Source organism: Plecotus auritus, assembly GCF_963455305.1.
Source record: "Plecotus auritus genome assembly, chromosome: 6".
In the NCBI taxonomy this organism is placed as follows: domain Eukaryota; kingdom Metazoa; phylum Chordata; class Mammalia; order Chiroptera; family Vespertilionidae; genus Plecotus; species Plecotus auritus.
The window spans coordinates 143,412,660-143,440,564 of NC_137773.1; the positions used below are offsets into that span (position 1 = coordinate 143,412,660).

A 27,905-nucleotide genomic window follows, 5' to 3' on the forward strand; every position below is an offset into this window, starting at 1 on the left:
TTTAAAGTTTCATAAAAGTGCATGCAGTTAAGTTTCAACTAAATTTAATATGGCTTTATGAAATCAATTATCTTATTCAAATCGATGTTTCTCTGGCCAAAGAAAACAACTTTAATTGTGGGAAACGAGTTTGACTGAAAAAATTTAAATCTTATCAGATACTAATTTCAACTCTCTGGGAAAAGGCTGCTCTAAGGAAGTTACCCAAATTATTTACTATATTTGTTTTCTATAAGTATGGATAAACATATAGAGCAGTATCAGAGAATGATTAATATACGAGAACTTTATGGAGTCAACTGGTGTGGGGAAACAAAATGGGTTTGGAGTTAAACATAAGTTTGAACCTGACTCTATACCTCCTGCTGATCTTGGGCAAAAAAACTTAATTCTTCTGAACCTGTTTCTTTAATGACAGAATGAAGCTTATAACCATCTAACTTGAAGAATCATTAGGAGAATTAAGTAAAATGAAATGAAGAAAAAGAACATTGTCAGGTTTCTGACTATTGGCTGGCTCATGCAGAGGATTTAGGACAGGAAGAAAAAGCTTTCTATAAGTGAATATTTTTTAAGTCACACATGAGGAAACAATAAAGGAAGAAAATAATTTAAAATGACAAGGAAAAGAGAAAGCTTTTCTGGAATCAGATAACTGGGATCTATTCAAAGAGAATACACATTTCTCTAAAAATAAAAAGTTTTAACTTCATTTATTTCTTAATTTACTTCCTCCTTTTTACTTATTTCAGATGTGAACATCCATTAGCATAGAAGAGCGATTTTCAACCTTTTTCATCTCATGGCACACACAAACTAATTCGTAAAGTTCTGTGGCACACCAAAAAATATATTTTTTGCCAATCTGACAAAAAAAATAGGTATATTTTTTATTAATTCACATCAGACAGCTATTGTTGTGTTGGCCGTTGTCATTTTTCATTTGACAATCTAAGGGAAAAGAGGTCAGTGCCCCTGACTAAACAGTCAGGTATTGCATATTTTAAAAATTCTTGCGGCACACTGGTTGAAAATCACTGGCCTAGAAGAATCACTAGACTATACTAGAGAAAACATCCAGTGTAAGTAAACATGACTATCAAATTTAAGATAAAAAGTAACTAAGTAAGATACTAGGTTTAAAATCACTGGAAACATTTATAAATATTTTCTTTCAGAAAACTTCCAACAGAATTAAAAAATGACCACATGAGTACTTCTTTTTGTAAAAATGGACCATTGCTTTTTAAAATATGAGATAATCTTAAGACCACCCTATACTTGTGGAAGATTATTTCTTATTGGCAAAAATACTTGTTACTAAAGTTGGATTCATATGAAATTGCCATTGTTCAACTGTTATAATCTACGAAAAACTCATTTCACCGTGAGTGTTCAATGTGTGTCAGAAATACCATACACTGGGGTATAACAGGTCCTCTGTTTTCATATAACATGGAATTAGTTGAAAAGATAGAATAGGGGCATAGTGCATTCACTGCAATTAAGTAAACTTATTGGCATAACTATTCCGTTTCTCCTTCATATTTCAGTGCCATACAGACTGAAACAATTAAGAATATTATCTTTTTCAATTCGTTATTGAACATATACTATGTTTAAGGGCATTTGATAGAAAACAAATTTCCTTAGATTTGGTCCTGACCATCCAGTATTGAACCCAGAAACTACCTTTAAATGGAGGAGAGGGGATGTTATAACAAGAAAGTAAAAAGAGATTACCTGCCTTTGAGACCTTTTATTTCTTCATGTTATAGAGAAGATGTGCTCTTAATTCCTCGAAAAGTGTCTTTTCTATAAATCACAGTAATATAGAGTATAGAGTGAAAAGAGTAGTTAAAGTTCAAAAAATAATTGGGAGAGAAATATTGGTAGTAAAATACCTAGAATACAGTTACTTTCTAATCAGAAAATTATCACCTGGCTCTCAACTATTTCAGACACTCTTCTGCAGAATTGTCACTACCCTGACCTGACAATCTACACATCTGCTTTTTATATGTACTACATATTTGAAAATACATGAATTAGAGGTTGTTGAAGAAGAAAACAAAAATCATTATTTTTATTGTTTAGAAGAAATTTGGGGTATTTCTACCCCCCTTCATCCCCACCTGGAAAAGAAAGAAGAAAAGAAGGGATATTTATTTTATTACACATAAGTCCCTGCGAGGCTTGGAGATCCAAGAAACAAGATGCAATTTGACATGGGGATGGAGGGGCAAGAGCTTTGTTCATTTTTGCTTGAACGCATACATTCTACACTGAGATAACCTGTGAGGAACTAAAGGTTTTCCCTTAGATAATAACACATTTCAGGATTTAACAATTCTAACAACGAAGGAAGTGAAGAATCCCTACTGATTTTACTATTTGTTTAAGTTTCTGTCTGTAGAGAATGAACTGTGACACAATTTAACCACCAACTGCTACATTTTTAAAATAGACCTTTTAAAGAACAAAATTGTTTTTGAAATAAATCTCAATTCTCAGCACACACCTCTTTCCAAACTAGTTTCTTAACTTGCTAAAAAGAGAGCTCAATGACTGAGTCAAGAGATGGCTGGGCACTGCCAGGGCTGATTCATTAAGTCAGCAAACCCTCTTCAAAAAGGACTTCATTTTTTTTTTTACGTTTGATTTTCTTAGATTAAAAGAACACCCCCTCCCCAAAGTTGCACATAGGAAATCTGTCTTTCGGGCAGAACTCTGTAAGAATTGATTTCTGAGTCTCTGGTTACTGCTTTTCACATACTCCTTCATTAAGTATGCAAGTTTCTTAACACAAATACTCATTTTAACATTTTCAAGTGCATCTTGAACTATTTTATGGTAGTTCTCCCCAGTTCAATACTAAATTTTGTATGAAAACACTGATTCCACAGATCAATAAGGTTTTCTCATCTGGGTCAATAAGCTGCTTAGATTAACTGCTAATTAAATATGTACCTTTTACCCGCTATTCACTTTTTCACGGATACCCTCTAGAAATTATATCTGAGAAACAAACTAAAACTGCGTCCATATTCAAAGATGACAGCTCTAGTATTAGGGGAACACAATCTGGGATTGCCAGTGCAGTCAGCCTTAAACCTTTTTGTCAGAGGATAGAACAAAAGGCAGCGCTTCCTCCCCCATCCTCTCCTTAGCACTGGAGGATGGCAGGCTTGACAGAACAGTTCTAGAGAAAAAAGGAAGCCATGCCGAAGCTAGTGAGAGTTTCCCCTTAAACATATACACAAAGCTACCCACCTTGGATAGCTGCCTCCTGAGGCTAAAACGCTGGACCATTGTCACCCTGAGCAATCTTCAGACAAAGCAATCCACGAAGGGATGAGTTTTTTTAAAAAACAGCTTCTGGGAAAAGTCGGTGGCAAAACATTTTGAAGACTGTCATAGTAAGTCCAGAGAATTTCCTTGGGAGTCTTAGCAAAGTTGGAACCACTTCATTGTTCTATGGGGAGACACTGCAAACCCTCTGTCAGACAGGACGGGCGGACCGAGGCAGGGAGGGGCAGAATCCTGGAGTGACTGCGCCCAATGCCAAGCTCTGCTAGCACTTCCTGTGAGTCAGCCGTGAGGGGTCTAGACAGAAGGACCACCCCTTCTTCCCTTTCTACCAAACCATTAGCCCAGGATATCGCTGTGGTGCCACCTGAGATTCCGGGACCACAGACCTGATGTTCTGGAGGAGGAGTGCTGCACCCGGCTCAGAAAGCTTCTGCCTCTAGTAGAAAACTGGCAACTGCAACAATTCCTCCTACCTTAAGTTCTCCCAGTAGAAGGGGGAGGGGGTCCCTTGCAAAGAACAATACCCATTCTCAACCTCCAACTCAGGTAATACACTGAAAGAGAGGGTGTAAGTGGCAAGAGTCCTCCCCACTCCCCCCCCCACCCCCCGCCCCACTGTACCAGCTCTGCTCAGAGAAGGAAACTCCTCCCAGCTGAGCTCGGCAGCTGTTCAGCTTTGTCTATGGTAATTGGCCAACCCTTTCCTCTTATTCACTGGGAAGGGTCCTGCCCAGGGAAGGAATGTCAGGTGCAGAGAGGCATACTCCGAGGTTGACTTCAACTTCATTAGGAAGTTCAACATATTAAAGCTGCCCTCTCTCATAAGAACAATATAATTTTTTAGAAAAATCTACACAAAAGAAACAGCTGAGTGAATTAATGCAGGTAAATAAGTAAGAAAAATGGCAATTTTGAGGGCAGTTCCAAAGATAAAAAATATTTTGCTATGATTTGCCACTCTTCCTATCTATCTGATTCTGCTTCCAGACAACCAATGCTCCTCTCTGAATTGTTCATTACTTCTGAATGAATTTAATAACTTATCAGGGCAGAACATGTTGGCATTTATTAATTTTTCCCTGCTCCAGTGACTCTCAATTCCCTGTAAGCATTACATCTTATGCTGCATACAGCCTTTGGTGGAATGAACCTACTATGTGCAGTCGCAGTGTTAGGCATTCCACATCTGTTATCCCATTGATTTCTCAAACAACCCTGTGAAATATCTATCAATATCCCAACTGTTCAGATAAGTAAGAATCTTCTCTGTAAAACCTCAATATTATTATGAGTAAACCACAATGTTCCTAAAAAAATTTTTCAGGCGAGTGAAAAAGGAATTGGAAAGAAAAAAAAGATCTTTATGCAATACTTATTCTCAACTATGCTCATATCTCATATCACACAGTACCAGTTTCCAATTACCACCAAATATGATGTACAATTTTTAAAAATTCACCTACAATATGACACATGTATTTCACACTGCCTTAGGAAGATAGAAAAGATATATCAAAGATATATAGAAAGACATACCGTCTTTAAACATAAATATGAGGTGTTTCTGATACAGAATCCTAGATCATTGCTGATTTTTTCTAACTACACTCCCCCCAAAATGAATGAGGAAGATAAAAGGAATTAGAAAAAAAAAATGTCTGAAGTCTACAGATCCAGTACACATGGATAAAAGGAATTAGAAAAAAAAAATGTCTGAAGTCTACAGATCCAGTATCAATCATGAATTAAACAGGGTATAAATCCTCAAAGTTCCAGATACACAAAGAAAGACTTATGGATTAAAAGAATGGTGTATCCATTCTAGAAAGAACATACACATTTTTTGCATATTAAAATAAAGATAAAACTCCTATAATTGTTTAAATGATACAAAACCGGTAAAAGCCATAGCTAGTTTGGCTCAGTGGATAGAGGTCGGCCTGCGTACTGAAGGGTCCCCGGGTTTGATTCTGGTCAAGGCACATACCCAGGTTGTGGGCTCAATCCACAGTAGAGGGCGTGCAGGTGGCAGCCAATCAATGATTCTCTCTCATCATTGATGTTTATCTCTCTCTCCCTTTCCCTTCCTCTCTGAAATCAATAAACATATTTTTTTTAAAAAATGGTTACAAATCATTTGATAAAAAACTGAAAAGATCCTCTTTTTCCCGTTTTGTGGATAAAAATCGTAGACCAAGATCAAAGGTTTCAAAAGAATAGCAGGAAGGATATAAATGCTTAATCTAGAGAAAAATCAACAATTTTGCAATCATTCTCTTAGGCTGTGACTGAAAATCCATATCATAGTCTTATACTCTATGTGGAGAAGGCAAACAGGAACTGTTCATGGGATTTTTTAGTCTTCTTGGATCATGCACTCTTTGTAAATCTGTTAAAAGTTATGGACTCAGTCATTGGAGTGACATACATGAAATGCATGACCAGTCATATACAGAATTTTCTATATAATTCCAAATGATCCATGGATTCCCCTAAAATTCACCCACAGACATCATATTAAAATCTTATTCTAGTCATAACTACAGAAGAGCTGAATATCAAGACACTAAATGGTCCTGTCTTCTGCTTTCCACTATAGGTAAATAGTTCTTAGTAAAACTAGGAAACAACAACAAAAAGCCTGTTCTCTGACATGTTCGCCCCAACCCCAACACATTTTCTTTACTTGTATATAAAATAACAATCTACTTCCAAAGCCACAAATGGTATTTACAAAGTGGTCTTTTAAGTGTTTTAGTTTTTCTTCATTGTGTAGAAAAAAAAAAGAGATAACATTAATTTTTATATTTCTATATGGTTTCCTGCACATTTTTTTGTTTCACAAAACTAGGACTATACTGTTTTCTGGTTTATCACAAAAAACAAACAAACAACAAAAAAAACAGATCACAAGTACCTTGGATGAATACTTAAAAATTTAAACAATCATCCCAATTTAGCTGGTTTCTATACACAAAACTCCCTTTGTTCTAGCTTCATTCTTAAAATTCTCTATAAATGCATTTAAAAAATAAATTGACGCCCTAACCGGTTTGGCTCAGTGGATAGAGCGTTGGCCTGCGGACTCAAGGGTCCCAGGTTTGATTCCGGTCAAGGGCATGTACCTTGGTTGCGAGCACATACCCAGTAGGGAGTGTGCAGGAGGCAGCTGATCGATGTTTCTCTCTCATCAATGTTTCTAACTCTCTATCCCTCTCCCTTCCTCTCTGTAAAAAATCAATAATTATATTTAAAAAAATAAATAAATAAATAAAATTGACATGAACAGTTTTGTAATTTTTTAAAATCCTCACCTGAGTATATGTTTTCATTGATGAGAGAGGGAGCGAGAGAAACATCAATAAGTTGCCTTCAGTACTCACTCTGACCGGGACCAAACCCCGAAAACTTAGGTATGTGTCCTTAACGGAAATCAAACCTGCAACCTTTTGACGATGGGACAACGTTCCAACCAACGAAACCACCTGGCCAGGGCTATAGTTTTGTTTTATTAAATATCATGTACTATGAATTACATTATTGCAGAGAAGGAAAATAAATCATAGAGTTGGAATTAGAGTAGTGAAATACCCAGATTTCACTACATTGCTTTTTCCGTTACACTATGCTTCCTTCTACTTTTTAAATTATTAAAGAACACTAACTACTTAAAATACTCATGTAGTAAATTTTTTTCTGTAAATTGAATAATGATTCCATTTTTAAAACTTGAAACTTTACACTGTAAGTTATGAATGAGTTTCCCTATAGCCTGGCAAACCTGAGATAGTAATATGCTTATAGTTACTCCCTTATCTCTTTGGTAACCAGCCTTGTAACAGTTACATAAAATAAATCTTATTGTTCAAACATCCCTGTGGGTTTTAACCAGTTTCCTGTGATAACCCAGTGCAATAAAACTATAAGCCTTTTACTTTAATAGGCTTTCATTATGCAACACCACATCACTTCAGAAAGCCCCCTCTCATTCATGCTAAACAAGCATTTTCGACACCAGAAACTCAGTATGGAATGAAACATTCCCGAAGGATCCAAGATGGCGGCGTAGGTAAACACCTATACTGCTGCCTCGCACAACAATTTCAAAACTACAACTAAAAGACAAAACGTCTATCACCCAGAACCACGGGAAAGCTGGCTGAGTGGAAGTTCTACAACTAGAAGGAAAGAGAAAAGAGCATTGAGACGTGCACAAGCGCTGAAAAGCTGAGGTACGGAGGTGCGCGAATCAGGCTGGAGACGGGCGACTGGGGGCGCTGCTTTTTTTCAACCGAAGGGAGACAAGCTCCCAATTACTCCGAACTCCAGTTTCTGGGGAGACGTGGGGGACCCAAACTACTATGGGGAGAAGCTGGACTGTCTGCCATCGGGTCGGAAAGGGAGTGAGGCTTGCTTGCAGGGCTGCGCGCAGGAATAATTGTTTACTGTACTGGGGCACGGGACGCGGAGACACGGTCGGAGACGCAGAGCCAGCTAACTGGCAGCCATCGCTGTTTGCCACGCCCTAGCCTAGTGACGCCCTGAGACCCTGCCCTGCACAATCTACAAACCCACCCAAGCTCCAAGCAGCGGCTTTAGCATATGAATGGCCTGCCCTATCGCAGCTTAACATAGCAAACTTGCAGCCCAGGTCAGACAGTTCCAAAACCTCCAAACCCCAAGCAAAGAGGAGAAAACTGTAGTTCTCGCTGTAGCTCCGCTGGGTGGCCTCAGACAGTAGCTGACCTGCACCCCATTGGAGATACAGAAGCCAGTGTACCTACTAGTCAGTGTGAGACACCAGATTTCAACTCCTCACATCCATAAGTGACACATTCAAGAGGCAGATTCAGTGAGCACCAAAGCCCCACTGAAACAAGTCCTGCCCCATAAGCGTGTCTCCAGCGCAGCAGTTCTTCCATTATAGACACAGTGGGTCCTCACAGCCAATTGGCCTGGAGGTCTATTCCTCCCAGTGTACCAACAGCAATCAAGGCTTAACTACACCAAGACTTTGCACTCAGCCCACAAAGGGGTGTACCAAGAGCGTCCACCTCAGGTGATTGGGGAGGCTGAGCTACTGGCCCCTATAGGTCACCTACCACACAAAGCCACTCCATCAACACAGGGAAGCAACAAAATGCAGAGACAAAGAAACATGTCACGAATTAAAGAAATGGAGGAAAGCAAACTACTGGACGACTTAAGAGTTCAGAACCACATTTATAAGGTTGATCAAGAATCTTCTAAAAACCACTGAGGAACTTAGTGAGACCTTTAAGGATCTTAATGAGAATGCCAAAAAAATGGAAAAGGACCAGTCAGAAATTAAGCATACACTGTCTGAAATAAAGAATATACAGAAACTCAACTGTAGATCAATGTACCCCAAGAATCAAACCAAAGATCTGAAATATGAGAAAACAAAAAACACCCAACCAGAAAAACAAAAAGAAAAAAGAATCCAAAAATATGAAGATAGTGTAAGGAGCCTCTGGGACAACTTTAGGCGTACCAACATCCGAATTTTTGGGGTGCCAGAAGAAGAGAGAGAGCAAAATATTGAAAACCTATTAGAAGAAATAATGACAGAAAACTTTCCCTACCTGGTGAAAGAAATAGACTTACAAGTTCAGGAAGCGCACAGAACACCGTACAAGAGGAATCCAAAGAGGACCACACCAAGACACATCATAATTAAAATGCCAAGGGCAAAAGACAAAGAGAATCTTGAAAGCAGCAAGAGAAAAACGGTTAGTTACCTACAAGGGAGCACCCATACGATTGTCAGCTGATTTCTCAACAGAAACTGTGCAGGCCAGATGGGAGTGGCAAGAAATATTCAAAGTGATGAACAGCAAGAACCTACAACCAAGATTACTCTACCCAGCAAAACTATCATTCAGAGTTGAAGGTCAGATAAAGAGCTTCACAGACAAGAAAAAGCTAAAGGAGTTCATCACCAACAAACCAGGATTACATGAAATGCTGAAGGGTATTCTTTAAGAAGAGGAAGAAGAAGAAAAAGGTAAAGATAAAAATTATGAACAACAAATGACATCAAATACAAACCTACCAACAAGTGAATCTAAAAATCAAGTGAATAAAAAATCTGAAGAACAGAATGGACTGGTGAATATAAGAATCAGGGACATAGAAAGGGAGTGGATTGACAATTCTCAGGGGGAAGGGGGTGTGAGGGGTGCGGGAAGAGATTGGACAAAAATCTTACACCTATGGATGAAGACAGTGGTGGGGGGTAAGGGCATGGGGTGGGGTGGGGAATCAGGTGGAGGGGAGCTATGGGGGAAAAAAAGAGGAACACCTGTAATAATCTGAACAATAAAGATTTATTTAAAAAAAAAAAAAAGAAACATTCCCTTTACTTAAGGATGTCATAATCTAGTACAAAAACAGAAAACTTAAACAAATGTCACAATGTGTGGCAAGTGCTATAGTAGTAGTGATAATATAATGTGGCAACTGCTATAATAGCATAGACAATAATGGCATGAAGGAGGGAGTGATGAACTTTCTGTGGGACAAGAAGTCTTATAGCTGGAGTCTTTAAAGTTGAATGGGAATTCTGTAAATAAACAACAACAACAAAACAAAAAAAGAAGGGGAGAGCATCCCATGCAGTGGAAAAAAACCCCACAAATTAGAGAGAGAGGTATGAATCAAGTGGTAAGTAAAATTTAGTTTTTTCATACTAGACATGTCATAAGGCTAGAATGTTCAGAATATTATTTTGTTTGTGGAATAGGAATGTAGATCATAACAAAATTCATTTATTCTTCTTTTGCTAAATTGCTCCTGATAACTATTTTTCTATAAACTATCCGAAGGGGAATAGCCCACTATTTATAAATAATAATGTGATAGGTTCTCTCTTCACAGAAGTTTTTATTCTTTTTTAAAAATATATTTTTATTGATTTCAGAAAGGAAGGGAGAGGGAAAGAGAATTAGAAACATCAATGATAAGAGAGGATCACTGATCAGTTGCCCCCTACACTGGGGATCAAGCCTGAAACCCGGGCATGTGCCCTTGACTAGAATCAAACCCAGGACCCTTCAGTTCGCAGGCTGATGCTCTATCCAAAAGCCAAACCAGCTAGGGCTGATTCTTTTGATTATTGTCTTCCTTTAACACAAAGGGGGAGGAAATCCATTTTCAGAAAGTTTAGTAAACAGTGCTGCCAGTTTCAAGATTCCCTGTGGCAATTCAGGCTCCTTAAATGATATAAGATTTCCTTTTTTTATTTTTATTTTTTATTTAATAAATCTTTATTGTTCAGATTATTACAATTGTTTCTCCTCCCCCCACTCCCACATAGTTCCCCTCCACCCGGTTCCCACCCCATCCTCTGCCCTTACCTCCCCCTTCACTGTCCTCATCCATAGGTGTACGATTCTTGTCCAGTCTCTTCCTGCACGCCCCATACCCTTTTCCCCTGAGAATTATCAGTCCACTCCCTTTCAGTGCCCCTAATTCTATTATATTCACCAGATTATTCTGTTCCTCAGGTTTTTAATTCACTTGATTTTTAGGTTCACTTGTTGATAGATATGTATTTGTTGTTCATAATTTTTATCTTTACTTTTTTCTTCTTCCTCTTCTTTAAGAATACCTTTCAGCATTTCATATAATACTGGTTTGGTGGTGATGAACTCCTTTAGCTTTTTCTTATCTGTGAAGCTCTTTATCTGCCCTTCAATTCTGAATGATAGCTTTGCTGGGTAGAGTAATCTTGGTTGTAGGTTCTTGCTTTTCATCACTTTGAATATTTCTTGCCACTTCCGTCTGGCCTGCACAGTTTCTGTTGAGAAATCAGCTGACAATCGTATGGGTGCTCCCTTGTAGGTAATTAACTGTTTTTCTCTTGCTGCTTTTAATATTCTCTTTGTCTTTTGCTCTTGGCATTTTAATTATGATGTGTCTTGGTGTGGTCCTCTTAGGATTCCTTTTGTTTGGGGTTCTGTGCGCTTCCTGGACTTGTAAGTCTATTTCTTTCACCAGGTGGGGGAAGTTTTCAGTCATTATTTCTTCAAATAGGTTTTCAGTATCTTGCTCTCTCTCTTCTTCTGGCACCCCCATAATTCTGATGTTGGTACACTTGAAGTTGTCCCAGAGGCTTCTTACACTATCTTCAAATTTTTGGATTCTTTTTTCTATTTGCTTTCCTGGTTGAGTGTTTTTTGCTTCTTTGTATTTCAAATCTTTGACTTGATTCTTGCGTTCCTCTAGTCTGCTGTTGGGTCTCTGTATAATATTTTTTATTTCAGTCAGTGTATGTTTAATTTCTAGTTGGTCCTTTTTCATATCCTCGAGGGTCTTGTTAAATTTATCGGCCTTTTCTAGGATATTCTTGAAAAGCCTTATAACCGTGGTTTTGAATTCTATATCCAGTCATTTGTTTTCCTCCATTTCTTTTGTTTGTGATCTGTTTCTTTGCCTCCGCATTTTCGCTGCTTCCCTGAGTTGGTAAGGTAGCTTTGTGTGCTAGATTTCCTATATGGCCCAGTGGGTCGGCCTCCCCAGTTACCTGAGGTGGACACTCTTGGTGCACCCCTTTGTGGACTGTGTATACAGCTTTGTTGTAGTTAAGTCTTGATTGTTGTTAGTATCACTGGGAGGAATAGACCTCCAGGCCAGTTGGCTGTGAGGATCAGCTGTGTCTATGCTGGGAGAAGTTCGGTGCTGGAGACAGCCTTGTAGGATTAGACTTGCAAAATTGCAAAAGCCTCTGTGCTCAGCTTGGATGGGGCAGAGTCTCAGGGCGAAGCAGACAGTCTTGGCTTCCCATCAGCCCTGCCCTTGCGCGCGCGCCTCCAGACCTCTGCCTTCCGCGACTCTCCTGAGTTTCCGCCTGACAGTCCAGATTCCCCCTGTAAGAGCATGGGTCCCCAGGGGCTCGCCCAGAACTGGGGTTCAGTGCAACTGGAACTAGGGTTCAGTGCAGTCAGGAGCTTCCGACTCCCTTCCGCTAGGGAATGCCTGCGGCAACCTCCGAATTCAGCTTTCTCTGCGAGCACTCGCGTGTCCGCGCGTGCATGCGCCTCCATACCCGCCGCGGCTCCCCCGGTCTCCGAGTCTCCGTGTGCCTTTCTCTCTACCTGACAGTCCAGTCTCCCCCTGTATGAGCCTGGGTCCACGGGGTTTCTCCCAGAACTGGGTTTCAGTGCAGTCAGAACTGGGGTTCAGTGCAGTCGGGGGCTTCCTTCCCCCTTCTGCGAGAGAAAGTCAGCCAGGCACTCAGCCGCTCTTCCTCTCTGCGCACGTCTCCGTACCTCAGCCCTTTGCCCCTCCTCTGATTCTCCATGAGCTTTCCTCTTTCCTTCTAGTTGTAGAATTTCCACTCAGCTAGCCTTCCTGTGGTTCTGAATGATGTCTGTTCTGTCTTTTAGTTGTAGTTTTGAAATTGTTGTGCGAGGCAGCAGTTTAGGTGCTTACCTATGCCTCCATCTTGGTTTCTCCTGATATAAGATTTCTGTCTTGCAAAAACAAATTTTTTTTGGGAATCCCACAACAGACTAAAGATCCACATTTCATCTAACATAAGATGAAGTAACTTGTGTAGTTATTTACAAAAGTCCAAGGCCCTGTCGATATAAATACCCATGCAAGTAGTACAATTAATAAGTGGTAAGACATTAAAAGTTGTTGACGATTAAAAAATTTTTTTGGATACTACATCATATTCAATTCCATAACTAACTCATCATGATGGCTGATTTAAAGAATAGCCAACAACTGCCCTAACCGGTTTGGCTCAGTGGATAGCGCATCGGCCTGCAGACTGAAGGGTCCCAGGTTCAATTCCGGTCAAGGGCGTGTACCTTGGTTGCGGGCACATCCCCAGTAGGGGGTGTGCAGGGGGCAGCTGATCAACGTTTCTCTCTCATCGATGTTTCTAACTCCCTCTCCCTTCTTCTCTGGAAAGAATAGCCAACGATGTCAAATAACATTTTTATTTTGATAAATTGGACGTGGCTCTTTCAAAAATGGTAAATTAAGGTTGTCTCCTTTTGTATCAGCAATGTTTTGGGGCTTGCATTAATTTCCCTCAAAAAAAAACACTATGCCATGCATCACCTGCAGTGAATACATACAAAGGAGAAAAGGAGAGAAGAAAAGGGAGAAGAAAGATGGGGAGAGAGTTTATTATGTGCCTACTAAGTGCCTAGCAACTAAATAACAACAAAATAATAACTAACATGATTTATACAAAATATTTAAACACTATAAAGTCAAGTCCTTAAACTAGTTTACAAGGTGCTTCATGTGCTAGCCTCTGCTTTCCCTCTCTAGACATCTCACTACTTTCAACTTTACCCCAAATCTCAGCTTAGATTTCTGTTCCTTCAAGAAAGCCTCTAACAACCTCACCAAGTCCTTTCTCCAACTAATTCTTCCTTACTACACTGTATCGTATTTTCCTTGTCTGCACCCCCCTCATCAGGAACCTAAAATGTCCAGTGGTATTCTGACAACTATTAGGCCCTTAAATAGTTACTGAATGAATGACTTAAAAAACTAAGGTAGTGCTTGATGGCTCTATAAAACTTTATTTTTTAAAAATATATTTTATTGATTTTTTACAGAAAGGAATGGGGAGAGATAGTTAGAAACATCGATGAGAGAGAAACATTGATCAGCTGCCTCCTGCACAGCCCCTATTGGGGATGTGCCTGCAACCAAGGTACATGTCCTCAACTGCAATCGAACCTGGGACCCTTCAGTCCGCAGGCCGACACTATCCACCGAGCCAAACCGGTTAGGGAGGCTCTATAAAATTTTAAAAGTTTCTAAGACATTCTGGATTATCTTCTCTCTTCCTTCAATCTCACCCATTCCCACAAATTCCCTGACCTTTCCACCTAATTAAATTCTACTTGTTTTTCTATTCCATTTTGTAAATATAAACTTGAACTATTTGTCAACTATTTATTGCCCATTTATAATCATTCCTTGCAATTTAATATTTTCTGATAAAATGTTTCCTATAATACAGAGAATACAGTAAATTATAAAGAATAAGGTATCACCATACGGAAGTAACCACTACTAATGTTTTGATAAATTTTCATCTGGGATTCTTCTTTATTTTTTATTATGTAAGTAATTAATGAATGTTTAATTATTGTAACCACTGTTACCAGTTTATCCTTCTTTTACTATGGATTTATATACCATCCTATATAATAAAAGGGTAATGTGCAAATTGACCCTAACAGTGGAACAACCACTCGACCAGTCACTATGAGGCGCACTGACCACCTCTTGGTCCCTTCCCCGGGCTGGCAGGCTCCTACTGCCTGATGGCGAACGGGGAACCGGGGGTGGGTGGCAGTGGGGGGCGGGGCCAGCTGCTGGCAGCGGGGAAGATGACCCTGATAGCAGGCCAGGCCTAGGGACCGTACCCATGTACAAATTTTGTGCGCCGGGCCTCTTGTTTACTTATAAAAGTATGCAGTATTATTTGCAGGCTAGCTTGGTTTGTTTTTTATCCCAACTTATGTACATATTATTTGAAACTTCCTTATTAATAATGGTTTGAATGTTTATGCCCCCCCAATTCATATGTTGAATTCCTAAAGCCTAATGTGAGATGATTAATGCTCCGTGAAATAGAACCCTCCCTAGCTCTTTCCAACATGTGAGAAATCTGCAGCTAAATGCGCCACTTAGCCAGGGCCAACCTGTTTTTTATAATGGGCAAAGGACTTACACAGTTCTCCAAAGATGATATACAAATGGCCAACAAGTATATAAAAATATGCTCAACATCACTAATCATCAGATAAACGCAAATCAAAACCACAATGAGGTCCGTCAAGATGGTGGAATAGGTAAATTTGGTACTTCCATCCTCCCAAACTCCATCAAAATTACAACTAAACTACAGAACAACCATCATTCAGAACCACCTGAAATCCAGCTGAACAGAAGTGCTATCCTATCTAATAAAGAGGGAATATGCTAATTGACCATCACTCTGTCACAAAAATGGCTGCACCCACAGCTGAGGCCAAGTTCCCATAAAAAGCCTTAATGAGCAATCAGCAGGGACCTGAGGCTATGCCCTCCCCCGCCCCTGTGGGGCTTGACAGGGGACCTCAGGCCGTGTCCCCCACCCAGCAGGGCTTGACAGGGGACCTCGGGCTGTGCCCCCCGCCCTGGCATCAGGCTGGGGGACTTCAGGCCACAACCCATGCCCCAGTGCCAGGCCAGGGGACCTGAGGCCACACCCCCCGCCCAGCAGGGCTTGATGGGGGACCTCAAGGTGCACTTCACGTCCTGGTACTGGGTTAGGGGATCTCAGGCTCCTCCCCCTGCCCCAGCGCCAGGCCAGGGGACCTCAGGCCGCACCCCCCACCAGGTGGGGCTTGACAGGGGACTTCAGGCCACGCCCCCCACCCCGGCACCAGGCCAGGGGACCTCAAACCGCACCCCCAGCATAGCGGGGCTTGACAGGGGACCTCAGGCCGCGCCCCTTGCCCCAGCACCTGGCCAGGGAACCTGAGGCTGCGCCCCCCTGCCTGGCTGGGCTTGACAGGGGACCTCAAGGTGCACCCCCAGTGCTGGGTCGGGGAACTCAGGCCACGCCTTGCCCAGCGGGGCTTGACAGGGGACCTGAGGCTGTGCCCCCCCTCCCGGTGCTGGACCGGGGGACCTGAGGCTGTGCCCTCCCCGTCTGGCAGGGCTTGACAGGGGATCTCAGGCCATGTCTCCCACCTGGCAGGCCTTGATGGAGGACCTCAAGGCATGCCCCCCGCCCCAGTCTGGGTTGGGGAACCTCAGGCCACACCCCCTGTCCTGGCACCGGGCCAGGGGATCTGAGGCTACGCCCCCTGCCCAGTAGGGCTTAACAAGGGTGGGACTGGCTGCTCTGGATCTAGCCCAATTGGGGGGGGGGGGGTGGCCGGGTCTGGGTCTCATGCGATTTTGAGGTGCATGTGGGTGGGCAGGGACTTGACTTTGGGTCCTGTGGTGTGCCCCAGACTGACAGGAGGAAGGTTTTCATATATATTTTACTAATTTTCTTTCCTCTCTGACACTTCTATTATAGAGAAAGGGCAGATAGCAATATTAAATTATTTCCTCTAATTAATCCCTTTTTAATGTGCACGAATTTCGGGCACCAGGTCACTAGTATAACTAAGAATATTCAGAAGGCACATCGAGACTGGTAGGAGGCAGACACTCATAGAGAGGGCTGGTCACACCCATGTATGGTGGTTAAAAATTGGGAGGGATATTTCAGCTATGGAGGCCTCACCTGAGGAGCCAGTGGTCCTAGCTCCACACCAGACCCTGCAACCTAGGGTTCTAGTGCTAGGAAGAGAAGTCCCCATAACTTCTGGCTGTGAAAACCAATAGGCATTGTGGCTGAGTGAGAGAGAGGGTTGCTGGAGTCCCTGGCATTACTTGCTCTGAGCTCCAGCACTAGGGCAGCAGCTCAAAAGGCTCTAGGACATACAGGGATGAACTGAATTGTCCAATGAGGGCTGGAGGGACAGCTTTCTCCTAGACAGAAATGCTGTTTTCTTACTGAGCCCTCCTCCCACAGAGCCAACAGGTGGGTGCCACATCTGAGTCTCCATCAACCTGGCTAATACTGTTCACCCCACCCTGGTGATTCCCTGAGACCATGCCCTACCCAACTTGTGGGCCCACCCAAGCCACTTGCAGTGGCTTTTCCATACAAACAGCCTATCTTGGCTCATACTGTGGATTTTCCTAAAATCTTTCAAAGGTTCACAAATGCCAAACAAGCAGCATCAGGCCTCGGCATGCCCTGTTTATCTTGCTAAGTGGCCCCAGGCCCAGCACTAGTGGCAACTGAACTTGGTTCACATCCTGGCCTCTCCCAGGCACCTCCAAGCCTAGCACAAGTAACAGCCATTTTCAGATCATTCTGTAGCTCATGTAGAGTAAGTAGCCTTGGGCAGGCACAGGTGGTGGCTGACCTTGGCCTGCAACTCCCAAGAGGCCCCAGAGCCAGCATACCCAGTAGACAACTTCACCACACTGAAGCACCACACACCCGCCTCCATAAGCAGCACACTCAAGGGGCAAACTCATCAGGCTCCAGAGCCCCATTAAATCGAGTCCTGCTCTGTGGACTCGGCCCCTGCACAGCAGATCCTCTGGTTGTGGCCAGTCCTTGCAAATCAATCAGCCTGAGATTAAATTTCTCCCACTGATGTGCCAACAGCAAGCAGGCTCAACTACAACAGGAGAGTTCACACAGCCCAAACGGGGGATGGGGGTGAGGAGTGCACCTGGAGCACCCAGCTCTAGCTCAGGTGTCCGGGGAGGTAGGGCCTACAGCATTAGGCACTACAGGACACCTACTACACAAGGCCACTCTACCAAGACTGGGAGATATCTGTTTGGGAGGCAGCCAAAATGATACAAAGAAATATGTCCAAAATGAAAGAACAGAACAAAAACTCTAGAATATGAACTAAACAAAAAGCAATCTACCAGATGCAGAGTTCAAAGCACTGGTTATAAGGATTTTAGGAGAAGAGTAATGAACTTAGTAAGAACTTCAACAAAGAGATAGGAAACATAAATATCTATGAACAACTTTAAATGCAAGTGGATTAAATGCTTCAATCAAAAGACACAGGGTGGCTAAATGGATAACAAAATAAGACCCTTTACATATGCTTTCTACAAGACACTTTCAAGGGATGGAAAAAGATATTTCATGCAAATAAAAACAAACAAAGAAAGCAATACTTATACCAGACAAAATAGACTTTTAAACAAAGGCTATAACAAGAGACAAAGAAGGACCCAGCAATTCCACTTGTGGATATTTATCTGAAGAAACTCAAAACACTAAATTGAAAAGATGTATGAATCCATATGTTCACTGCAGCATTATTTACAACACTAGGGGCCTGGTGCACAAAATTCATGCACTGGGGAGGGGTCCTCAGCCCAGCCTGCCCCCTCTCACATAATGGGAGCCCTCAGGGGATGTCCTACTGATGACTTAGGCCCACCCGAGGCTTTAGGCTTGGGCAGGAGGCTCCCTCACCCCTCCTATTGCTGGCTCGGCCCCTGCCCAAGCCTAAAGCCTCCAGTTGAGGCTTTAGGCTTGGGCAGGGGCCCCCCACCCGCCCCTCCTATCACTGGCTTGGCCCGAGGCTTTAGGCTTGGGCAGGAGGCTCCCTCACCCCTCCTATTGCTGGCTCGGCCCCTGCCCAAGCCTAAAGCCTCCAGTTGAGGCTTTAGGCTTGGGCAGGGGCCCCCCACCCGCCCCTCCTATCACTGGCTTGGCCCGAGGCTTTAGGCTTGAGCAGGGGGCCACCACCCCTCCGATCGCCAGCTCAGCCGAAGCTTGCGCTGCCGGTAGTGGCAGCAGCCGAGGTGTGTGATGGCGCATCGCCTTCCCCTGATCGCCAGGTCGCCTCCCGCCCCTGAGGGCTCCTGGACTGTGAGAGGGGGCAGGCCGGGCTGAGGGACCCCCCCTCCAGTGCATGAATTTTCATGCACCAGGCCTCTAGCCTATAATAATAAATGCGTAATATGCTAATTAGACTGGACATCCTTCAGGACAACCTTCTAGACGAAGCCACGGCAGCAGGGGCCAAGCCCCTTGCATGAATTTCGTGCATCGGGCCTCTAGTGCAGCTATAAAAAAAGGGGATCTTTTACCCTCTAAGACAGCATGGAGAGACCTAGAAAATATGCTAAGCAAAATAAGCCAGTCAAAGAAAGACAAGTATCACATAATCTCACTTACATGTGGAATCTAAAGAACAAAATAAACTGACAAACAAAAGAGACATGTAAACATGCAATAGACTGAAGAATCTCAGAGAGAAGCAGGGGAGGAGAGGGCCTAAGAGATTAACCAAAGAACTTATATGCATAACCCATGGACACATAGTGCAGTAAAGGCCTGGGGAGGGGGCGGGAGTAGGGTGGAGAGGATCAATGTGGAGAGGAGGTGCTGGAAGCAAATTCCAGCAGGTCATAATTATGTGAGAAGTTCCTCAGAAGGCTGATGGACCTTGGGGCTTCAGCAGAGCTGATAATCTGAACAGCTGTAGGCATTTCCCCTAACCTGATCATCTTTTCCTGTTTATCAAACTTTACCTTCTTGCATTCCTAAAGGGCCAATGTGTTTTCCAGTAAATAAAAAGCTGTGGGTCCAGACATTCAGGGAGCCCCACTTCACTGGCTCCCCTATGCCTCCAAAATTTATATTTCTTGTCTAGTCTCTCAATTCATTTATGTCGTAGCCCCTTCTCCAGATTCCTGAACGCTTAACAGCTGCGGAAAGATCCTAGCAAGGAGGGGAAGAAGGGGACATCTGTAACACTTTTAATAAAGATAAATTTTAAAAAAATAAATAAGATATTAAGTCCATTTCAATTAGCATTTAAAATGATAGTTATTCTTAAAATTAGCTTTTCAAGTATATTACTGTTTAAAGCATAGTATGCATATCATAACAAAATGTTTTATAGTCAGAAACAGGAAATACTTTGTTTTTAAAGAAAATGTTCACATTATCATAAGTAATATTCTATTTTTATATATATACTAGTGGCCTGGTGCACAAAATTCGTGCACAGGGTGTGTGTGTGTGTGTGTGTGTGTGTGTGTGTGTGTGTGTGTGTCCCTCAGCCCGGCCTGCACCCGCTCCAATCTGGGACATCCCTCTCACAATCCGGGACCACTGGCTCCTAACCACTCACCTGCCTGCCTGCCTGATCACCCCTAACCACTCTGCATGCCGGCCTGCTCGCTCCCAACTGCTGCCCCCCCGCTGGCCTTCTCGCCCCCAACTGCCCCCGCTTGCCGGCCTGATCAGCCCCAACTGCCCTCCCCTTCTGGCTTTATCGCCCCTAACCACCTTTGCCTCAGTCCCATCACCATGGCTCTGTCTGGAAGGACATCTGGAAGGTCTCCAGGAAGGTCTCCCAGTCTAATTAGCATATTACCCTCTTATTAGTATAGATTTTTTTTATTGATTTAAGAGAAGAAAGGAAAGGGAGAGAGAGATAGAAACATCAGTGATGAGAGAGAATCACTGATTGGCTGCCTCTTGCATACACCACACTGGGGATCAAGCCCACAACCTGGTCATGTGCCCTTGACCGGAATTGAACCCAGGACCCTTTAGTCCCCAGGCTGATGCTCTATCCACTGAGCCAAACCGGACAGGGCCAATAAGTAATATTCTAAAAACAATACAAGGAAATGAAAAATGAGTCTTTGGAAAGCTATCATATCTAGGAGCTTTAAAAAGGAAAATATATTTAAATTAGGTTTTCAAGACATATTGTCAACTTCCTGTTATTTAAAAGCATAAAACACCTTATTGACCAAAGTGAAAATCTTAAAGTTATTTACTAACCATAAGAATCCCTGCAGCCCTAGCCGGTTTGGCTCAGTGTATAGAGCATCGGCCTGAGGACTGAGGGTACCAGGTTCAATTCCAGCCAAGGGCACATGCCCAGGTTGCAGGCTTGATCCCCAGTAGGGGGTGTGCAGGAGGCAGCCGATCAATGATTCTCTCTCATCATTGATGTTTCTATCTCTTTCTCCTTCTCCCTTCCTCTCTGAAATCAATAAAAATATTTAAAAAAAAAAAAAAAAAGAATCCCTGCAAATACCAGATTTTAGGCCAACATTTGTTAAGAGTTAGTCCCATAACCTGGTTGGGACCTCTGCATGAGGATGATCTGTTAAGAGTTAGTCCCATAACCTAGCTTGGGGCCTCTGCAGGAGGATAATTTGTGAAGCATTCATATTTTTCATGGACCTCTGGTGTCCTCGGTGAATTGCTGAAACCATTAACATCTGTGACTGCTGATAATCTACTTGATTTGGAGTTTTCCAGTGGAACCCAGGCCCCTAATTCATTTAGCATCTCAAGGAACCCCAGAATCTCACAGCTAGAAGGGAATTTAAGCCATTCTTTAGGTCAGCTTTCTCCTAGAGCTATCTACTCCAGGTCTTATTGATGGCTATGAGATTATTCTTGGCAAGACTCACTGTAACAAAGAACAGTGGTCAAAAGTATGACTTTGGAGTTAGAAACACTTGGTTCTGACATCCAGTAAACTTCTTATTAAGTGGGTGAACTTGACAAGTCACTTCGACCTCAATTTTCTGTTTCCTCACTTACAAACTAATTTATGAGATAGTAATATTTCACAGTACAGTGTTTGTAGTGAGGATTCACTATGGCATTCTAACACTTAGAATGACTGGGTCAATAAATATTTGTTGAATTAAAAATAAAAAAGAATATCCCAAGGACTAGGTATTATTAGCCTAGAGAAGGAACTATTCAGAGACACACACTGTGAAAGCTATTCATGCCTGCAGAGGCATTACACACATTTTGCTTGGCTTTAACTGGAGAAATACAGGGAACCAGATTTCAATTTAATATGTTGGATTTGTCTAATAGAAGCATCACAAGTAGAATGGTTATCTTTGAAAGATTCTGAGAGACCAGTTAACCACTTAGGGAGAATGTTACAGAGCTGAATAAAATGATTATAGAAGTCACTCCCAACCTAAGATGTTGTGTTAATGAAAGACTCAAAAAGAAAAGTGCAACATTCTTAGGATAATGCTCCAGCACTCTTGTCTTACCACTCCAGGCGGCTATCTTAACTTGGAAAGGAAAAAATAACTAAAAACACAGAATTAAAAATAATCATTGCTATTAACTACCAGATTACCTGCCAGTCAGATTACCTGAAAGCAAGGATAAATCAGTCAATTACCTCTCTTTCCCCTATTTTTTTTTTTCTTTTCTCTTTTCCTATTTTAAAGCACTGTTTGGAGGTTAGAAAGGCTATAATGACTTCTGGACTTTTAGCAATTTCGTTGCCACCTTTTGACAATAGATATGGAAAGCACTGGTAAACTTTTATTTCTTTCTTTTATCCAAATTTCTACCTTACTCATTTCAACTACAAGAGTTAGTTTTGGGGCTTTAAATCTTGTTTTAATTGTTAAAACAAATTGTTTAATTTTTCTTAGATGTTTTAGGAAAATTAGCCTACTTAGATGTATCTTCCAACTAGTTGGTAGGTAACTTTTTGGCAGTCTAGATCCTTCTAAGATCTCCTACACTCTCTGTCTTTATATTACACTTTTCCCACTAAATACATAATAAAAACTTACAATATTGAGGCACCTATGCTATGGTAGAATGAGCAAAGAACTTAGACTCAGCCATGGACGAGCTCTCTGGTCTAAGTAAATTTTAAAATTTCCTAAGCTCTAATTACCTTGTTTGTAAAAATGGAGATCAGACCTACCTCAAAAAACTGACATGCAACTTAAATTATATTATACACATAGAAGTCTTGCAGACATTATATACTCAACAAGCTGAGTATGATCCCATATAATGACATTAAAACAAATTCACTTCCACAAAACATTCTTGCAAAATTATTACAAAATAAATGGAAAAGATTCTCAATTATCAAATGAGTCATTAAAATTCAGTATTCTCAAGGCAAGCTTCTTGGTGTTTTATGGCAGTAAGAAAGACGATACAGAAATAGTTCTCACCTTCATCCCCTTTTCTTAACTATAATTATACAACATTATATTATGGTTAATGTGAGACTTTAATTTGAGCTCTTTTCCACCCTACCCTCAACCTTGCTATGCAGAAATAGCTCCATGGAGATTATTTATTTAACTGGCTAACTCACTAAACAGAAGAGACCTTATCTTATATATTGTAAATAATTACTTTTTTGTTCTTATTATTTTGTTTAGATATCTGAGAATCCAGAATGTCATTGCTTATATTATAATGATAGACAGTTTTAAAATAACTTTAGGGAATCATTCCAGTATTTTATTTCCACTGCTACTCATTGGAAAAATACAAGTTATTTAGAAGTAATAACATAAGAAACAATAACAAGAACAAAAGAAACCAAACAGGGGTAGTGTTGAAATCAGCCTTTGTCACTGCTTAGATTTCTGCCTTCATTCAAACAAGTTGATCTAGTTACCAATATTTGAAAAAAGGAAAAACTTTGTTTTCCCCTTTTCTTGTCCCCTGCTTGTGGGCTTGATGCCTGATGGGGGGCCTTGCAGGAAGTGGTTGACTGATGTTTCTCTCTCATCATCGATGTTTCTCTCTCTCTCTCTCTCTCTCTCTCTCTCCCCTCCCTTCTTCTCTCTCTAAAATCAATCAAAACATATTTTAAAAAATAAAGTGTGAAAACCACTATCAAAAAAATAAAGAATGCATATGCTCTACTGCAGAAAGCAAAATGTATATTGAATGGCACAGTGTGTATGAAAATTATAAGCAATTTCTATTTCCACACTAAGCAGACACACCCAGATTCTAGAACTTTTTTCATTACCTTCATTAATGTAAGAAAGCCAATTCACACATGTGCAAAACCAAAGTAACAACAAAGCACCTTTGTTCCTCTACCATAAAACTGAGACTTTTAAGACATGAAGAACACATAAAGTATACTGATGATTTTAGCAAAAGGAGTAAAATAAACAAAATATAGCTATATGATAGGAAGCAAATAGAAATATAATTATAAGCATGCATTCATTAGCTGCAATAATTATTATTCATTCCCTTTAACAGAAACGGGAACTATCTTTTACCACAACTTTGAGATATCTCTTGCTATCTCTTTTTAGTTACCAAAGAAAAGTTTAAAGAATCCTAGATACAAAGAACAATAACAGAAAAAGAAACTCTAACAGACTTACCCGCTCTACAGTTGCCTCATCCCCTGGAAGACATGCAGCAGCAGCAGCAGCAGCACAAGCTATTTCCATAACAGCAGAGCTGGTAGGAGCATCAGTAGTGGATGAAGACCTGGGTCGGCCAGACTGCATAACAGTTGCCATCTCCTGACCAGATTTCCTGTTGATTTGGGGACTTCCCTTTGGGGCCTCTGGCTTGCCCCGCCTACTATGCAAGCTCGTCCCTCTCTTCATCTTGGGTGGCACTCGGATCTGTTGCAGGACACGGTTCAGAGCTGTGGGGTGGGTGGGGACACCATCAATCTCTGCACATGTGTTCTGGCTTTCCAGATCCATTTCAGGTTCTGGATCTGCCTGAATTTGTTGCACATCATGTGGAGACACAGATGACCTCCTGCGCTGGTGCTGGAAGAGATGCTTCAAGCCTTGGCCAATCACATTAATGTTCTCCAAAGCATTGTGAGTCATTTTAGACAACTTTTGTTCTGATTCTGTCTGCTTTCTGGCCTCTGCATCTTGGGATTTGCCTCCAGGATCAGGGTCCTCATATAATTGTTCACTGCCCGAAGGCTCCATCAGTAGACTTAATATGCTTATTTGCAAACTCAAAAATTTTAAACACACCAAGACTGTCAAATTAGGTAGGCATTTGCTTCAATAGTAACTACACATGCAGCTGTGAGATGGAGGCTTCATGCCTATCTAATGCTTAAAAAAAAGAAGAAGAAGAAGAAGCTCATATTATAAATCCATGCAGAAATTCCAGTGTTAAAGAAAAACATGCCACTAGCCAACAAATGAGCACTATCATTAAGCAATCTTTAATCAGAAGATTAAAAGACAGTTTTCTAGATAGTGGGTAATGATTATTTTCTAGAGTAAGAGAAAAAGCTCAGAAACAAGCACATAGGAAATGAAAACAGCAATGTTGTTGTTTTTTAAATCCCTATAAGTTTTAATATATGAAAAACTGAATACTAGAGCAGTCATCTTGGAATGGAAACCACAATAGCTGATTGATAGCCTTAGCTGGTCTGGCTCAGTGGATAGAGCGTCGGCCTGCGAACTGAAAGGTCCCAGGTTCAATTCTGGTCAAGAGCACATGCCTGGGTTGTAGACTTGATCCCCAGTGGGGGACTTGCAGGAGGCAGCCGATCCATGATTCTCTCTCATCATGGATGTTTCTCTTTCTCCCTCTTCCTTCCTCTCTGAAATCAATAAAAATATATTTAAAAAAATAATAATAATAGTTGATAAACAGTCACTGCTTGGGAAATCAAGAGAGAACATAATATTCAATATGTATAGTCTTGCTGAGGTGATTTAATTCCTCTCATTCATAACCACAGTTAATTATTCATCTGCTAAAACCCAGTAAATTCAAACCGTAATAATAAGTAGATATCACAACCTAACTGCGTATATTTTAATGGAAAAGAGGAATTTCTAGTTACCATTCATATTCATCAAAGTCACTAGCTGAAAAGTTTGCTCTTTTAAGAAAAAAATAGAAAAAAAAAATCTTGTAAGCTGAACTATCAGTTGAAGCACTAATGACCCTGGGGCACCACATGAGTGAATGATCCAGACAGGATCTGTTTTCAGAGAGACTAGAGTTTTGCTCAGTACCAGCTATCAAGAAAAGATATTCTAGGAACTCCCTTTCTCTGAATAGTATCATCCCTGACAGAAGCTTCCCATATATCCACAAAAATTCAAAAGCAAAGAAGTCACACAGTAACTGGGTACAATAAAGGAGTAGAGAAAAAGAAAAGATCAAATAGCAACAACCACACGCCAATATTAAATGCAGGAAATTAAAAGGAAGCTGAAACTAAGAAATGTAAGGTCAGCACAACAGCCATGGTTACGGAAATCACATGCATAAAAAGAGGAGGGGAGATGGTAGGCATGAGATTTTCCATTGTAAAAAATGTTTATTTTTATGCTGAGTTTCTGCAAATATATAAAACAAAATTGCATTAAGGCACAGAACATGCTAGAGAGGACAAAATATGGTATAGGAAGTTCTTTATGTCCATATTTTCCCTCAATTTTTTTGTTCAAAGGCCTTTAAAACTCCCTACACTACACCAAGTACTTTGAACAGTCTAAGTCACTATCAATGAAGCACTATGGTGGTCATGTTCTAGAGAAATGAGAATTCCTTGCCACCAAGTAGTAATCTAGAAGGCATAAATTAGCTGGATGTGCTAAGAGTTTACCATGAACTCAAGGCTACTAGAGTTCAGAGGGACAGGAATGTAAACCCACTAGTTTTCTTCCTGATAGCTACTCTCAGAAGACCTTCTTACTGTGTATATGGGCACTGTCATTGTGGCTCTGCTGTCCATATTCTTTCATGCCTATTTCTCCATCTCCTGACCTCTTAATGACCCAGAAGCATAAATGTGATAAGGTAAAAGATACTGTCTCTCTTTTTCTAAATACCACAAAATTCTTTGCTCCCAAACTAGGCAAATAGCAGCTATGAGAATGGGAAATTTTAGTGCCTTTCACTCAAATTCTTCGTGGCCACACTAAAATCCTGCCATACCCTTTTCCTGACTGTAAATTGCTTCTGGGTTTTTTCTTTTTTTCTGTAGGAAAGCCAAGAAAGAAAAACCCTTAATCCTTATTAATGGCTATCTTGGTCTCTACTGGAGTTTTCTGGGGCTCCTTGTGGGCAAAAATGTTGCCATAGTATACTGTATTTAATTATCCTCACCTTCCCTCACGAGTTTGTAGGGTAGACTAATAGTTATTGAATTATTTCCACTCCACAAAGCTTTGAGCTTCTCAGAGGAAATTTACCAAAATAATCCAATAACACTGTATATCAACTAATCTCTCTTCTTGCACTGGGCTAGACCCTGAGAAGATAGGAGGATGTGAAAACAGCAGATTGATAATGAAGAAGTAATTTACTTTTTTCCTTCTTTGTATTTCATTACCTAAATAATACAAATGATTTTCTTGTTGGTTTAGAAAGTAAAATATATAAGATAAATTTCTCCCATGAGAAGTAAAGGGTACCATGAATAAAGGCACAATGTCAAGATTAGTTGGAAAACCTACTTGTTTCATATATAAAGGTATAAGGAATTATAAGGAATTTATTACTCAACAAACCTATTCCTTTGGGCAGTGTTATAAACTAATCAAGTGATCGTCTGCTTCTCTTATTTTTAATGAAAAATATGGTACATTTTATATGTCAGTAAATTCATTTGAAATTTCACTAGCATTTGGACATCATTTATTTTCATATACTTCAATGTGATGATTGATTACTTATAAGGAAATGCCAGCATTCCTAAGAAAATCTAGAAATAGGATGTCAATCTCCAAGCCAAAGCTTGCACAGGCTATCGATACAAATACAATGATTATGTAATAGTACAAGAATAAATTCTGGGATTTCTAAAGGCAAGACAACCATACTAACCAGCAGAGGCTTACCTAACATGGCACTCTAAGTTGAGCTGTAAACATCAAGTGGTAAGAAAAGAAGTTTGAAAAACAACCTATTACATTGATGATACCGGTGTACCAGTTAATAATGCGGATTTTTTCAATAGATGGAGTTACACATATGTTGATATACATGCGATTTGATATGTATGCTATTTTCTTGTATTGACAAGCTTCAAAATTTCATATGTCAAATTTTCTGAAGGTTAACATCATAGATATTTTTACACTTAAAAATGTCGAATTTCGTGCCAAAAAAAGAGCATTTGCGGGAAGTTTTAATTCATTACTTTATTTTGAAGAAAAGTGCTGCTGAAAGTTATCGTATACTTCGGGAAGCTTATGGTGAACATGCTCCATCT

General features: G+C 40.9%; 1 protein-coding gene across 4 annotated transcripts in view; it reads right to left on the minus strand.

Annotated features, from left to right (window-relative positions):
• Positions 1–27,905, minus strand: part of TMCC1 (transmembrane and coiled-coil domain family 1) — a 165,617-nt gene that overhangs the window by 88,472 nt on the left and 49,240 nt on the right. For 2 of the 4 annotated variants that reach the window (XM_080675585.1, XM_080675586.1), the window contains one exon: positions 24,073–24,777. The exons of 1 other annotated variant lie outside the window; for it this stretch is intronic. In XM_080675585.1, the coding sequence (XP_080531711.1) occupies positions 24,073–24,645 (573 nt within the window). In that variant the 5' untranslated portion in view covers positions 24,646–24,777. The remainder of the gene's footprint in view (positions 1–24,072; positions 24,778–27,905) is intronic. One more of the 4 variants, XM_080675587.1, reaches the window with a different exon arrangement.